General features: G+C 49.3%; 1 protein-coding gene across 2 annotated transcripts; it reads left to right on the top strand.

Moving 5' to 3' along the window:
• The first annotated feature begins 5,858 nt into the window (after positions 1-5,858).
• On the top strand, positions 5,859-14,065 carry LOC135458276 (carboxypeptidase A2-like). Of its 2 annotated transcripts, XM_064733355.1 has the most exons (12): positions 5,859-6,045; positions 6,134-6,221; positions 7,005-7,086; positions 8,349-8,483; positions 9,303-9,401; positions 9,852-9,950; positions 10,078-10,179; positions 11,552-11,662; positions 11,968-12,058; positions 12,506-12,705; positions 13,405-13,489; positions 13,759-14,065. In XM_064733355.1, the coding sequence occupies exons 2-12, from the start codon at positions 6,157-6,159 to the stop codon at positions 13,944-13,946; spliced, it is 1,257 nt and encodes a 418-aa protein (XP_064589425.1). In that variant the 5' UTR covers positions 5,859-6,045; positions 6,134-6,156; the 3' UTR covers positions 13,947-14,065. The 2 variants fall into 2 exon arrangements, with proteins under 2 accessions (XP_064589425.1, XP_064589417.1); XM_064733347.1 differs by lacking the exon at positions 5,859-6,045 and having other exon boundaries at positions 6,048-6,221.
• The last annotated feature ends 1,381 nt before the right edge of the window (positions 14,066-15,446 follow it).

Raw genomic sequence — 15,446 nt, 5'->3', positions numbered from 1 at the left:
TCCCCCTCCCCAAACCTCCTCCTCACACCTGCCCTCTCCTCCTCCTCCCCACACATCTCTGATCCCCCTCCTCACATCTCATCTCTGCAGACCTCAATGTCCCCCTCCTCAAACCTCCCCTCTCCTCCTCCCCAAAACCTCTGATCCCCCTCCTCAAACCTCACTGTCCCCCCTCCTCACATTTCAACACTGCAGACCTCAATGTCCCCCTCCCCACACCCCTCTGATCCCCCTCCTCACATTTCATCTGTGCATTGCCCTCCTCAAACCTCTCTGATCCCCCTCCTCAAACCTCACTGTCCCCCTTCCCAAACCTCCCTGATCCCCCTCCTCACATTTCATCTGTGCATTGTCCTCCTCCCAAACCCCTCTGATCCCCCTCCTCACTTTTGATCTCTGCAGACCTCACTGTCCCCCTCCTCAAACCTCTCTGATCCCCCTCCTCACATCACTTGCATGCACCTCTGACCTCCACTCTCAACCTCCCGTCCCCTCCTCTCACATCTCAATCCTATCCACTTCCTCCCTCCCAAACCTCTCTATCCCCCTCCTCACACTCGCCCTCCGTCCCCTCCAACCTCCCTATCCTCCCTTCCCAACCGCCCTCCCCAAACCTCCCGCTCCCCTCCCCACACTCGTCCCCCTCCCGAAGCCGGCCGTCCCCGCCCTGTCCCCCTCACCTCCGCGTTCTCCCGTTTCCCGCCCGCATCCCGCTTCCCGCGGGCTCTCCGCTCCCCTCACGCCGCCGCGGCCTCGCGCCCAGTGCGCCTGCGCGGGCGCTCGCGCCGCGTCACCGGCCGCGCCGGGGGAGGAGCAAAGGGGGCGGGGGCTCGCGCGCGGGTTTTGGCGGGAAGGGCGTGAGGGGGCCGCCATGTTGGGGGGGGCGGAGGAGCCTTCACAGTTTCGCTCTGGGGTTTTTTACTTGGCTTTACCGCTAAATTGTTTAGTTACTGTGAAAAACGACAGTCGTTTGTTTTTTAAAATGTTAAAAGTTTGATAGTAATAAAATGGTTATAAAAATAGTAATACAATTAGAGTAATAATAATTTGGACAATTTGCATTAGGACAATATGAGACAATAGAAACAAAGAGTTACAGACGGTCCGGGTACCTTTTCTGGGCAAAATAAGCCCGAAAAAGGACCCACGTTAACAGACGATTAACCCTTAAAAACAATAACCTGTTGCATATTCATACACCCCATACATGATGCATAAATTCCATTCAAACACAGGATTCTGTCTGGGCAGTGTCAGCTTCTTCCTCTGAATCCTGACAGCGCCTTCGAGGTGGGAAGAAGTTCATTTTTTCTGATAAGAGAGCAATAAATTCTTTTTTTCTGAAAGATTCAGGTGTCCTGTGGCTGCTATCTCGCTGCGAGTCCTTTCTTTAAAAAAGTATCCTACATATCATAGTTTCTATTTTAACAATTTTTATAACCTAAAACTATATTTAACACACTACTCAAGAGAATTAATACAGCATTACTTTCTAACACAACACATACAACATTCATTTTAATATTTGTGAAAAGCCAATCATAAAATACGCATTTTTCACATTGTTTATGCATTTTAACAAACAAATTAATGTTCATTGGTTCTAAAATGCATAATCCTCTTCATTAACTACTATTGTAATAAATGTTCCCTCTTCATTTCCTCACTTTTTATACTGATCTCGTACAAATTATTTAGTAATTTTGTTATCTTTTTCTCAGACATAAGTCTCCAAGCTTTCAGGCCTTAATTTCCTCTATTTTCTGGTTACTGCAATATCCTTGAAGTGCCATTAAATTTAAATTCCCACATGCCCAGCCTTCAAATTCTTTGAGTCTGTTCATTGAAGTTTGTCAGGGTTCATTTTAACAAACTTATTTGATTATTTCATTATCAAAATAATAATAAATGTCTGTGGAGAAGCTTTATTAGTGCTTTAAAAGTGGGTGCTGCTCATAATTATTTAAAATGACCAATTAAAAATTAGGGAAGTTGTATCATTTCCAACATATGCATGACTTCAAATTTTTGTCCAGGTGTAACTTCATATTTCTGCTCTGAAATGCTGTAAATGGAAAGGGCTGTGTGAGGATAACCCTCCCAATTTGAGTGTCTTGATTTCCTAATTTATGGAAAAATGACTTGGAAATACATGGTTCCATTGCAGCCAGGGCAATTCCACTGACATAAAGCCTCAGATTTTCCTGATATAAAGCCTAAAGATTTTCCAGAAACATCAAAAATACAGGCTCTGCTTCCAAAATGAATTCTCAGTGCACAAGTGGTGAAGCACATACTGAAATCCCTACTCATTCCTTATCCAGGGCATTTCCAAGGGGGATTGGGGACATGGAGGCAATCCATCATTTACAGAAATAATAATTTCCCCCATCAGTAATCCAAAATAAATTGGCGTTATAGCCAATTAACTCTGATTATCCCGGGGATGAGCTGCCAGTGGAGCCCTTTGCCATGCCAGTGAAATATTTCTATGCAAAGTTTCTGGGATTTTTTTCCCTAAAAATCACAGGAGAGGCTACAGCACTGGATCTTGGTTTGCATCATTTCAGGCAGCAGCAACAAAAGGGTCTGGATTTTACAGAAATGGACTGACCCCACTGAAATTTAGTGATTTTTGGGGCTTTTCTATTTTTTGTTGCTGGGGGCTTGTATCTATTGTGGTGTCTCTTGTCCAGTTTTGGGCTGTTTGGATGGCCTGGAAAGGCCCGGGGTGGCCTTGGGGCAGCCCGCGTATCAAAGGACGAGAAGAGGCTTCAGTTCTTTTTCTGTTTTTGTTTATTAATTGTTTATCTAAAAGATTTTCTCTCGGCCCGACAGAGCTCTGCTCAGCAGCCAGCCATGAGCACACTCCCTGCCCTCCAGGCGGTCACCTATCTTTATACCCATGGTTACGTGTACAATATTTAACATTTTTCCCCAATACCTTTCACCCTTATTGTCCGGTGCACTTTCAGTAATAACCAATCCAAAAGTGCCACCATCACCACAGAAGATGGAGGAGAAGAAGAAGAAGAAGAAGGACAGGACACGCCCCAATTCCTCCATCTTACTTCTCTAAACCCCCTGTACAGAAATCCTAAACCCTGTGTTTCACTCTCTAATTAACCAATCCCTTCACCATTCACCCCGGTGAAACCCTCCTATCCTCATACAGGTGTCGTCTCCTGTGTGGGATCAAAGTGCAGCCACCAGACACTTCTGGAACATTCCAGGACTCCCGAGCCCCCCAAGGGTGCTCTCGGTGACACCTCAGTGCTGAGGGCTGAGATCCCACAGTCTCTCAGTGAAAATCTGTACCAGTGAGGGGTTTTGTGTGAGGAGGGGGTTTGGCAGCTGGCACTGACTGACCTTTGTGTGGCCCAGGTGTCCCCAGGCTGTCCCTGAGTCACAGGGTGACAGCAGAGCTGTGCAGGGCAGCGGGATGGGAGAGCCCTGCCCGCCTCACCCACACACCCACTCGGGAGCTGCTCTGAGCCTCAGCCCTGTTGTTTGGGGTTTGTTTGAGCTGCGCTGGGCTCAGGGGGGACCTTGGGGACATCCTGCCTGTGGAGGAGCTGCTCAGTGCCACCAGACCTGCTCTGCTGCTGCTGGTGAGCTCCCTTCTCCCCTGCCCTGCTGGGCCACCCCTGCTTCCTGCTGCTCCCTGGGGGTTTGCAGCCTCTGAAAACCCCAGAATGGTTTGGGTGGGAAGGGACCTCAAAACCCACCTGGCTCCAACCCTTCAATTGTCCCAGCCTGGCCTTGGACACTCCAGGCAGGAATTGCTCATTGCCAAGATGCCACCCATGGCTGCCCTCTGGCAGTGGGAGCCATTCCCTGGGTGCTGTCCCTGCAGGCCTTGTCCCCAGTCCCTCTGCAGCTCTCCTGGAGCCCCTGCAGGCCCTGCCCTGTGCTGGCAGCTCTGCCTGGAGCCTTCCCTGCTCCAGGGAACATTCCCACTCCACCTGGATCCTCCTGCTCCAGGAACATTCCAGCTCTCCTGATCCCTCCCTGCTCCAGGGAACATTCCCAGGCTCTCCTGGATCCCTCCCTGCTCCAGGGAACATTCCCAGCTCTCCCTGGATCCCTCCCTGCTCCAGGGAACATTCCCAGCTCTCCTGGATCCCTCTCTGCTCCAGGGAACATTCCCAGCTCTCTCAGATCCCTCCCTGCTCCAGGGACATTCCCACTTCCCTGGATCCCTCCCTGCTCCAGGGGAACATTCCCAGCTCTCCTGGATCCCTCCCTGCTCCAGGGAACATTCCCAGCTCTCCCTGGATCCCTCCCTGCTCAGGAACATTCCCAGCTCTCTCAGATCCCTCCTGCTCCAGGGGAACATTCCCAGCTCTCCTGGATCCCTCCCTGCTCCAGGGAACATTCCCAGCTCTCTCAGATCCCTCCCTGCTCCAGGGAACATTCCCAGCTCTCCTGGATCCCTCCCTGCTCCAGGGAACATTCCCAGCTCTCCTGGATCCCTCCCTGCTCCAGGGAACATTCCCAGCTCTCCTGGATCCCTCCCTGCTCCAGGGAACATTCCCAGCTCTCCCACCCTGACATTGGATCCATCTCCTCTCCAAGACATTCACAGACCCAGGGGCTTCACTTGGAATCTCAGCAAACCATGAAGGGTCTCTCATGAAGGGTCTCCCTTCCCTTCTCCTCTCTCTTCTCTCCCCATTTTCCATAAAAATCCCTCGGGATGGATTCTGAGTGTCCCAAATCCCAGAATCCCAGAGCAGTTTGGGTGGGAAGGGACCTCAGCAGCTCCATGGGTTCGCTCCAATTTCATGGATGCCCATGGCTCAGGGCTGATCTCCAGCCCCTTTGGAACCTCATGGTCATCCCTGGGGACCCAGGGGTTGAGGGATGAGCCCAAGGTGTGGATTTAGAGGAAATGCCGTGGGTGGAGGCCCCAGAGGATGCTGATCAGGGCACTCAGAGCTCGTTGGGATACTCTGCATCCTGCCATCAGGTTTGGCAGGGTTTCTTGGCAGCCCTTAAAGCCATGTGGGATGCAGCATGAGTAATGAAACGAGCTCTAATTTTGCCCCAGATTAAATCCCTCCTTCCTGTTTGCAAAGAGTGAGCCGCGGCAGGTCCTGTGGGCAGTCAGCTGATCCTTATGAAATATTGGAGTCTGGAAGCTGCAGCTGGGGCTTGACTCCCACCACAGCTCCTGCTGCAGTTCCAGACACAGGAAATGCCTGTGATGGCTCCTGTCTCTGGGGATAAATTTTTATTTTTTGGTTTAAGCTGAGGGAGTGCAGATCTTTTTCCCCAGGGACTGGGTCTGGTTACACCATAGAGACCAGAGCAGCTCTGCTGTGCCCCCAAGACACAGCAGCTACACCATGACTCAATCCTGCAGGCCAAAACAGGACTAATCCCTGCCTGGGGCTCCCTTCGTTCCCAAAAACCTGCAACAAAGGGCTGTGAACGCAACAGGACACCTGAGGAGGAGCGGTGGGAGTGGGGCTGAGAGGAGACTCCTCAGGAGGTGCTGAGATACAACTGAGATCTTCATTAAACGTTTCCTCTGGGAATTCCTTTCCTCTGGGAATTCCTTTCCATTCTCCTGAGGTGGATGGAGCAGCTGAACCTCTCCCCTCTCTCTGCTCCCCAGGTGTGCCAGCAGGGGCAGCTCCTGGCTGTTCTCAGAATCCTTTAGGTTTGGGTAAACACAGAGTTTATCCAGCATTTATGCCCCGTGTGCACCTGCAGCTGTGGGACAGCCACAGCTGGGCCTTCCCACGGGAGCAAATCCCTGAAGCTGGGGCAGGACTGTGCCTCCCACGGGGATAACAACTCCTCAAACCTCCCTTGGAACACCTCAAAATGCCAACCAAGCGTGGGCTGGCACAGCTCCTGCCCCCAGCGAGAGCTGGATCAGTTCAGTCTGTCCCTGTTTTCCACAGAACACACACATTTTTGTGGTCAGAGCTTCGGGACCGACTCCTCCTCCCCCCTCGGTCTGCATGTGTCAGTGGAAAATATTTTTTTGGAGGTGAAATCAGCCTGCTGGTGGCCTTGAAGGCTGTGATAAACGTGAGAACTCGGTCACATGGAGTGATAGGTGCTATCAGATGTGTTTGATCTGAGAAATAAAAGCTCTGTATAAATTGCCCCTCGCCAGGCCCGGCTGGACTTGCGGCAAACATGAAGCTGATTTTGATCTTCAGTGCCCTCCTCGGGGCTTCCCTGTGCCTGGAAACCTTCGTGGGGTGAGTTCCACTTTTGTGGAAAACCTTTCACTTAGGGCTGGTGTCCTCTTGTTGTTTTTCCTGGTCTCACCCTCACAAAATCTGCTTGTTTGGGTTTTGTGAGTGATTGTTCTCCTTGCTTTGCTGTTGTGGTGTTTGAGGGAACCTTTCTTGGCTTTGGTTTGGGTTTTCTGAGGAGAAGGGTCCAGCTCAGAGTTCAGATCCTCAATTCCTGCTCATCCAAGGCTTCATTTTGGCTTGAGTTCAACCTCACTGCAAAAGCAGAGCTGAAAGACCAGAACCTGTCCTCACCTCACAGCAGAAAGTTCACCGCTTTCCCTTTCTTTCCCAAATTTCTTATTTCTCCTTCTTCCTCTTCTTTCCTTCTTTCTAAGCATTTAAAATCCTGATTTTCAACCGGTAAATTCTGAAGGTTTCTCTTTATGTTGCATTGCAAAAATTATCCCACAAGGTATTTCCTCACAGCCTCCCTGACCTTGGAAGAGCCTTAATCATTAAAGATTATGAAATCCTACTGGATAATTCCCGAGGTGCAGGAAGGGAGCACCGGATTCCAGTGAGTAAATCTGTGCATGAAGGTTTGAGGATGAAGAATAAAAAAAAATATAAATAATGTCCCCAAAGGAGGGGATTTGTAAAGCCAGGAGGGGCTGTTTTGAGGGGCTATTTTTCGTTTAATCCTGAGCTGAATTCTGCTTATTCCATTCCTCAGCAGCTGTGGTGAATTCACCAGGCTGAATTTCAGAACCTGAGAGCGCTCCTGAAAACGCTGATTTATTGCAGGCACCAGGTTCTCCGGATCAAGACCAAAAATGAGGAGGAGGTCAAGCAGCTGCAGCTCCTGGAATCGCTGGAACACCTGCAGGTGGGTCATGGCCACCAGAGGCATTTTTGAATTTGCATCTCATCCTCAACAGGTCAGGCTGTGAATCTGCATCTCATTTGGAAGGTTCCCATCACCCTGGGGCAGCTGCCATAAATATTTTTATTTATTTATAAATAATATTTTTAATTATTATTATATTTTAATTACTAATAAATATATATAATTAATAAATATATGTAAAAATATATAAAAATATATATAATAAAAATATATATAATTAATTAAAAGATTTTAATTATTATTTATTATTATTATTTTAAATAAATATAAAATAATTTTATTATTTTTAAATTAATTATTAAATTAATCTAAATCAATTAAGAATTAATTAAAATTAATTTAAAATTAATTCTTTTATTAAATTATTTTAAAATTAATTCTTTTTTAATATATAAAACAACAGTAATAATTATTATTTAATAATTATGTAATGAATAATAAATAAATATTTTTTATTTATTTATTCTCTCAACACTTTAAATTTGACCTGCAAGTTCGAGTACCAGCTCAGAGTTCACGAGGGCCAGAATTGATTTTTTTTTTCCCCTACTGGTTTTACATCATATTTGGATTGTTAGATCTTCATCTCAGTGTTGAAATACTTGTTTTTCCAGTGGGAATGGCAATATTTTGTCTCCCAGAGTTATAGAAGGAATTTATTAGTTGGTCTACACTGTATTGAACCAGGAAAACACAGTGTAAAATTCCAGGTTATTACTCTTATTGCCATTGGTGAGAATTTTTAACATAATTTTTAAAAATCTTAAAAAATATATTATGAATAATTTAGAAATTAAAATTAAGAAAAGTCCTACCAAAGGAAAGAGAAAAGGAGAAATGAGAACAATGGGTTTCATATTACCTAAGACTGGAATATGGAGAAATGAAAACAATGGGTTTCATATTACCTAAGACTGGAATATGGAGTTTTTCTTGAAATTATTTCTAGTAATAGGGAGAATAATAAAACAGTCATCAGAGACAATTAAAACTTCCTCTTGTTTGTGTGACCAAAGCCTACAAGTCAGTGAAAAACTGACTCAGGGCCTCGTTATTTGTTATTTTATTGAGTTATCAGAACTGATGCAAGGTTGTGGCGAGGCCACAGAGACTGGAGCATTGCAGGGCTCCTCTCTGCAGGGACAGCTGGACTGGGGAGAAATCAGCTTTTCTAAAACTCTGCCAGAGCTGCTTGCAGGATGCCTTCCCCAAACCACATCCATTTTCCTTTCCCTCCCCAGCTGGATTTCTGGATCAACCCCTCTGCCCCTGCCCTCCCTGTGGATGTGAGAATTCCTGCTGCCAGTGTCCAGTCAGTGAAAGCCTTCCTGGAGTCCCAGGGCATTCAGTATTCCATCCTGATTGAAGACCTGCAGGTGGGCACCTATTTCTCACATCTTTTGGGAACACTGATTGGCGATTTGGCCTCGCTCCCCCTTTCCCACACTCTGTTTCCCGTGGGATCCTCCCCTCAGTTTTGTGGGCTGTGGATTATTCCTCAAAGAATCCATGGATGGCTGTGGTGTTCTCTGAGTGGGGACATCAGTGAACTCCACAGGGCTCTTCTGACAGCCCCTGAGGGATTACACGTGGGCTTTTCACCCCAGACATGTGGGAATCTGTCGCAGACATTTTTTCATAGAAATCCTTTTTTTGGGACTTGTTCATTTTCTGGGAAGCTGAGGCCCCAGAAGGAGAATGTATACAATGATTATCAGCTGCTGTAGAATGCAATAGGATGCACCTGAGATTGGTTCATGTTCCATGTGTACAATTAAGGGCCAATCACAGGGCAAGCTGTCTGGAACACAGGGACAGAGAACTCTCTTGTTTTTAAATTCCTTCTATTCTATTCTCGGCTTAGCAATCTCTGCAAGCTCTCTCTTTATTCTTTTTAGTATAGTTATAATGTATTATATATTATATGTCAATAAATCAAGCCTTCTAATCAAAAAACAAGATTCTCGTTCTTCTCTCACCCGGTGACCTCCTAAAGTCACTGTAATAAAAAAAGGAATCCCAACACTGAGGTTACTGATGAGTCAGTAAACTCTGCAGAGTGGGTATGGATACAGATCACCCACCTGGGCACTAATCTGGCATTTCCTCATGAGCTGTAATCCCCAAAGGACACCTGAACCAGCATGAACTCACTGCCTTTTCATTGATTTCTCACCATTTGAATGTTATTTTAGGATGTTCTGGATAAAGAAAGGCAGGACATGGCCGAGAGTGCCCAAAGGCAGCGCAGCACCAGCAGCTTCGACTTTGGTGCTTACCACACTCTGGAGGATGTGAGTACCTCAGGGGAAGAGTATTCTGATTTTTTCTGGTCTTTTTGCATGCTGTCTTCAATTCAACACCCTATCTTAGCATCTAAAATGTCCTTGCAGCTTTTTCTGGCGCGTGGGTTTGTTTTGTGCAGTATTAATTTTGTGCTCAGAACAATCAGCCAGCGCTGATCAAAATTCCATAAACTCTCCTGTAGACTGTCAAAACCCATCCTTCCAAAGAAAGGGAAATAAAGAGATCTTGAAACTGGGAAATAAAGAACTAAAAAGAAATAAAGCTGTGGCTTCCCCATCCTTGGGAGTGTCCAAGGCCAGGCTGGAGCAACCTGGGGTAGTGGAAGGTGTGGAAGGGGGGTGGAATGGGATGAGCTTTGCAACCAATGGTAGAGCATATAAATGTGATATTAATGTCCTCAGAGATGATGTTCATGTCCTCATGGCCTTGCATTTCAGATTAATGCAGAACTGGACCAGCTTGCATCTGAGTACAGCTTTGTGGAGAAGATCCAGATCGGGGAATCCTACGAGAAGCGGCCTCTGTACGTCCTGAAGGTACAACAAACACCACGGAATGGCTCCAAAGGGGTGAACGACAGCTCAGGCCAGGGCACCCCAGCCTGTTCTGGGCTGTGCTGGGCTGAGAGGTGCCAGGCCCTGAGATGCTGTGTTTGCTCCCCAGTTCAGCACCGGAGGCTCCAACCGCCCGGCCATCTGGCTCGACGCCGGCATCCATTCCCGCGAGTGGGTCACGCAGGCCAGCGCCCTGTGGATCGCCAACAAGGTTCTGCACTGGGACTCATCCTGGGCCCCTCTGGGCACTGCTTGCTGCTCTTTCAGAGCATATCACCCTGCTCTGTCACAGGATATCACCCCTCTGGGTGTTCAGTCATTTCACCTCCCTAAAGCAGCTGACTCCCTGGGGATGCGATGGCTGCCTCAGCCTGGAACTTGGAACCTCTGTCCTGTTAGAACAGCTGAGTTTGGGCAGTCAGAATGCAGTGGTTCAGGTGAAATTGTAGGCAGACAGAATGCAGTGGTTCAGGTGAAATTGTTACATGAAGTTGTGGCTGCCTCAGCCTGGAACTTGGAACCTCTGTCCTGTTAGAACAGCTGAGTTTGGGCAGACAGAATGCAGTGGTTCAGGTGAAATTGTTACATGAAGTTGTGGTGGCTGCCTCAGCCTGGAACTGGAATCTCTGTCCTGTTAGAACAGCTGAGTTTAGGCAGACAGAATGCAGTGGTTCAGCTGAAATTGTTACATGAAATTGTGGCTGCCTCAGCCTGGAACTGGAATCTCTGTCCTGTTAGAACAGCTGAGTTTAGGCAGACACAATGCAGTGGTTCAGGTGAAATTGTTACATGAAGTTGTGGTGGCTGCCTCAACCTGGAACTGCTGAGTTTAGGCAGACACAATGCAGTGGTTCAGATATAATTGTTACATGAAATTGTGGTGGCTGCCTCAGCCTGGAATTGGGAACCTCTGTCCTGTTAGAACAGCTGAGTTTAGGCAGACAGAATGCAGTGGTTCAGGTGAAATTGTTACACAAATAACCAAAGGCTTTGAGGTTGTTTTGCTGCTTTGCTCTGCTCACCCAGAGCAATGCAGTGGGGTTGGTTTCCTTCCACAAAATGCCCAGGCCTCCAGCTCTCTGTAAATGAAGATTTAAATCCTGCTGGAAGTGACTGAGCCACCAGAGAAGGCACAGGATCGCAGAATAAGCTCAGTTGGAAGGGACCCACCAGGATCATGGAGTCCAACTCCTGGCCATGCACAGAACCATCCCCAAAATCCACCCTGTGCCCAAGAGCGTTGTCCAAAAGCTCCCTGGGCTCTGTCAGTGCAGCACAGCTGAGAATTCCCAACCTGGCTCTTCCATCTCAGTCTTAGTGCAGCCTTGGCCTGTCCTCTGGGACAACGAGGAGGAAATTTTGTTATCCTCTTCCATTTTATTCTAAAAACCTCCTGTCTTCAGAATAAAATAATAAAACAGATTCTCTGCTCACTCCCCAAGGAAGAGTTATGGCCCACAGATAATGGATGTTTGTATTTCCCTGCCCCAAATTCCAGCCTTTCCTGTGCCCCAAACAAAGAGGGAATGAACATCCGGGAGGGAATTACTCTGCTAAGCAGGGTGTGCTCTGTCTCTGCCTAGATTGCCTCTGACTATGGAACAGATGAGTCCATCACCTCCCTGCTGGACAAGATGGATCTTTTCCTGCTGCCAGTGGCCAACCCTGATGGATTTGTGTACACTCACACCTCGGTGGGTCAGCTCTTTGAGCTCAGTGAGATTCCAAAGAAATAATAAATATGAGGGGAGTGGGCTCTGAAAGTCTTAATGCTGTGAGAGGAGTTACCAAAGAGTTGGGCAGACAAAGATCCTCATCATTTGTCTAACCCACTGTAAATACCCATTTTTAGTAAATACATTTGATTGTTGACCATTGGCCCATCTTGGCAGTCAGAAATACTCTTGGGATCATGGCTAGGCTCAATCCCCCATGGATGGGGAGCAGTTTTGGTGCCAGCACCCAGATTTGCTCCTTTTTGAGCATTTCTCTGTTGCAGAACCGCATGTGGAGGAAAACCCGCTCCAAGATTCCCGGCAGCATCTGCGTCGGAGTCGACCCCAACAGGAACTGGGATGCAGGTTTTGGAGGTAGGATGAGGGTTCTGGATTCTGGATTCTGGATCCTGTCACACAGAACCAGCAGCTGCCTTTATAAAGGGGATTCATCACCCTGGGTGAGGCAGCATCATGGAATTATGGAATCACAGACTGGTTTGGGTTGGAAGGACCCAAAACATTATTTAGTTCCACTCCCTGCCATGGGCAAAGCCACCTTTCATTATCCCAGGTTGTTCCCAGCCCCATCCAACCACAGAATACCCCCAGGAATGTGGATTCCTGGGTTGCTGGGCAGCCTGTTCCAGGTTGCATCACCTCAAAGTGCATCCCTTGAGCATTCACACTCTGGCACTGCCGTTTGAGCATTTATCAGCGTTTGAGGCCTTGCTTGTCCTTAGCAAGGCCCAGCTGTGTGGGGCCTGCCCTGACCTGCCAGGAATTCCCCCCTCAGGCTCTGTTCCCTCCTTGCACCCCCAGGTCCTGGAGCCAGCAACAGCCCCTGCTCCGACTCCTACCACGGGCCCAGCGCCAACTCCGAGGTGGAGGTGAAATCTGTTGTCGACTTCATCAAGAACCACGGAAACTTCAAGGCCTTCCTGACCCTCCACAGTTACTCCCAGCTGCTGATGTATCCCTATGGATACAAATGCACCAGGCCAGACGATTATGCTGAGCTGGTGAGACAGCAGGACTTGGTTTTACCTTCCTCTCTTCTGTGCCACTGCCTCTCTGTGCTTTCCTTGCTCTTCCCTGATGACAGCACCGCAGCTGGAATAATATCTCTGAGGCAGTGTGGATCTCACAGCCATCATTCCAACGGGAGAGGCCTCTGGAGGTCTCTGTTCTAACCCTGTGCTGAAAGGGCTTTGGAGGCAGAGCCAATTTCACTCTGAATTTGGATTGTTTTGATATTTCTAAAGATGAATTGTTTTTCAAGCTCATCCCAAAGTTTCCTTAATCTCATGGGGATTTTTTTGTCCTAATACCTAAATGCAGTTCCCCTGTGGCAATTTGTTGCCTTTTCCCCCCTTCCCAAAGAACCCAGCTCTGTTTTCCATCCAGCCCCCATTACGCAGTTGAAGTGAGCACAAATTTGACCTTGGAGAATTGGGAGATTCCAGCTGCCTTGGGAATTTCTGGTATCTCTTGAGCCTTCCCTTGACAAGGCAGTGAGATAAACGCTGGATGAGCACTTACAGAACCTGCTGGGAGTTACCTCACCTGCAGTGGCACCTCCCAGAAATGCTGTGGGAGCTGTGGCTGCTGGTGGTGTGAATCACCTCCAAAGCAGATTGGAGACTTCTGGTGAAATCCCAGTGTTGAATCTCAGGAACCGTGGCTGCTTCCTGACTTTCCCTTCATCTCCTCCCCTGCAGGAATCTCTGGGAAGAGCTGCTGCCAATTCCATCCGCTCCCTCTATGGCACCACCTTCCAAGTGGGCCCCATTTGCAGCACCATCTGTGAGTATTTAGGGCTGTCCCAGGACACCAATCCCTGTCCTCCCCACAGGGTGTGTCCCTGCTGGAAGCCACAGTGTCCCTGTGCAGTGACACCACTGGTCCCACGTCACCCCTGAGCGCTCCCATCCAAACCTCATCCTTCCCATCCAAACCTCATCCTTCCCATCCAAACCTCATCCTTCCCTTGTCCCCCAAAACACCACCAGCAGAACAACAGAGCTCCAGCATTGCTCTGCTCCCCCTCTGGACCATCTCCCTTTCCTTTCCAGACCAAGCCAGTGGGGGCAGCATTGACTGGAGCTACGACAACGGCATCAAATATTCCTTTGCCTTCGAGCTGAGGGACACGGGGCGTTACGGGTTCCTGCTGCCCGCCAACCAGATCATCCCTGCTGCCAAGGAGACCTGGCTGGGCCTGATGAAAATCATGGAGCACGTGAAGAACAAGTCCTCCTGAGAGCTGGGCTGGGACTCAGCTCTGCAGCACAGCTCAGAAATCCTCTGTGATTGATGGCTGTTGTGATGGAAAGGGCTGAATAAACCCCTGTTCATCCCCCCTGTGGTGTTTGGCACGTGTTCCTTGTGTGTGACACATCCCTGAGGAGATTTGGGGCCACAACCCTCCCTGCCCACCATCCAGTGCCACCCTGCCATGGCAGGGACAGCTCCCACTGTGCCAGGCTGCTCCAGCCCCAGTGCCCAGCCTGGCCTTGGGCACTGCAGGGATCAGGGGCAGCCCCAGCTGCTCTGGGAATCCCTTCCCAAAATCCCAGCCCAGGCTCCCTCTCCAGGGAATTCCCTCCATTCCCAGCTCTCCCAGCCTGGCATTGGATCCATCCCCACCCCGACTCCTCTCCAGGAAGGGATTTTGGGCTCTGGGGGCTTCACTGGCAATCTCAGCACTCCAGGAAGGGTCTCCCTTCCCTTTGCCATCCCCAACTTCCATAAAAACCCCTGGGGATGGATTCTGAGTGTCCCAAATGCCAGAATGGTTTGGGTGGGAAGGGCCCTTCAAGCCCATCCCATTCCAAGCCCACCATCCCAGGCTGCTCCAGCCTGGCCTTGGGCACTGCAGGGATCAGGGGCAGCCCCAGCTGCTCTGGCAATGCCAGCCCAGGCAGGAATTGCTCATTGCCAAGATGCCACCCATGGCTGCCCTCTGGCAGTGGGAGCCATTCCCTGGGTGCTGTCCCTGCAGGCCTTGTCCCCAGTCCCTCTGCAGCTCTCCTGGAGCCCCTGGAATGTGCTGGGAGCTCTCCCTGGAGCCTTCTCCAGGCTGAAGGGGCTGGTGCAGAGGGCCTGGTGTTAACCAGCCTAATCCAGGCTATGGAACTAATTAAAGGGATTTAATTTCCCTTAACGAGCCTCAGGACCCTGCCAGGCCCCTGACCACTGTCCTCAAATGTACACCCCCATATATTTGGCTGCCCCTTTTCCCTCTCCCACGTGTTCCCAGTGGACAAGGTTGGAGGGAAGATGGAGGTGGGAGGACATCTCCCCTGATCCAGCACCCAGCCCCTCAGGAGCCCCTGGTTCCGTTTCCATCCTGCAAATTTCTTGGGGATTAAGAGCAAAGAGCTCAGGAGGCCCTGAAGGATCAGAGATTAGCTCTGGCTGCTGCTGCTGTGGTGATTATCGAGTCTAACAGGTTTATCTTGGTGTCTTGTGACCCCCCAGCAGCTGGTGAGTTACTCACCCTCGGAGGCTGGCAGGAGAGCAAACAGCGCTGATGTGTCCGATAAAACCCTGCGGACCCGGGCACGGAGCTGCTGGCAGGAAAAGGGGAAGGTGCAGCTGAGGGAAGCGGCCCAGGGCGCTGGGTTTGGGTTAAAAGCAACTGGTTTGGAAAGCAAAGCCATGCTTGGGGCAGCCAGTGCTGCCCTTGTGTCCCTGTCCCCTTTGCTCACGGCCTTATCCAGTGGCACTGCTTCCCAAACTGACCCGGTTTCCAAATTCC

This window comes from Zonotrichia leucophrys, chromosome 1A (genome assembly GCF_028769735.1).
Source record: "Zonotrichia leucophrys gambelii isolate GWCS_2022_RI chromosome 1A, RI_Zleu_2.0, whole genome shotgun sequence".
NCBI lineage: Eukaryota > Metazoa > Chordata > Aves > Passeriformes > Passerellidae > Zonotrichia > Zonotrichia leucophrys.
This window is presented reverse-complemented; position numbering and strand designations above follow the sequence as displayed.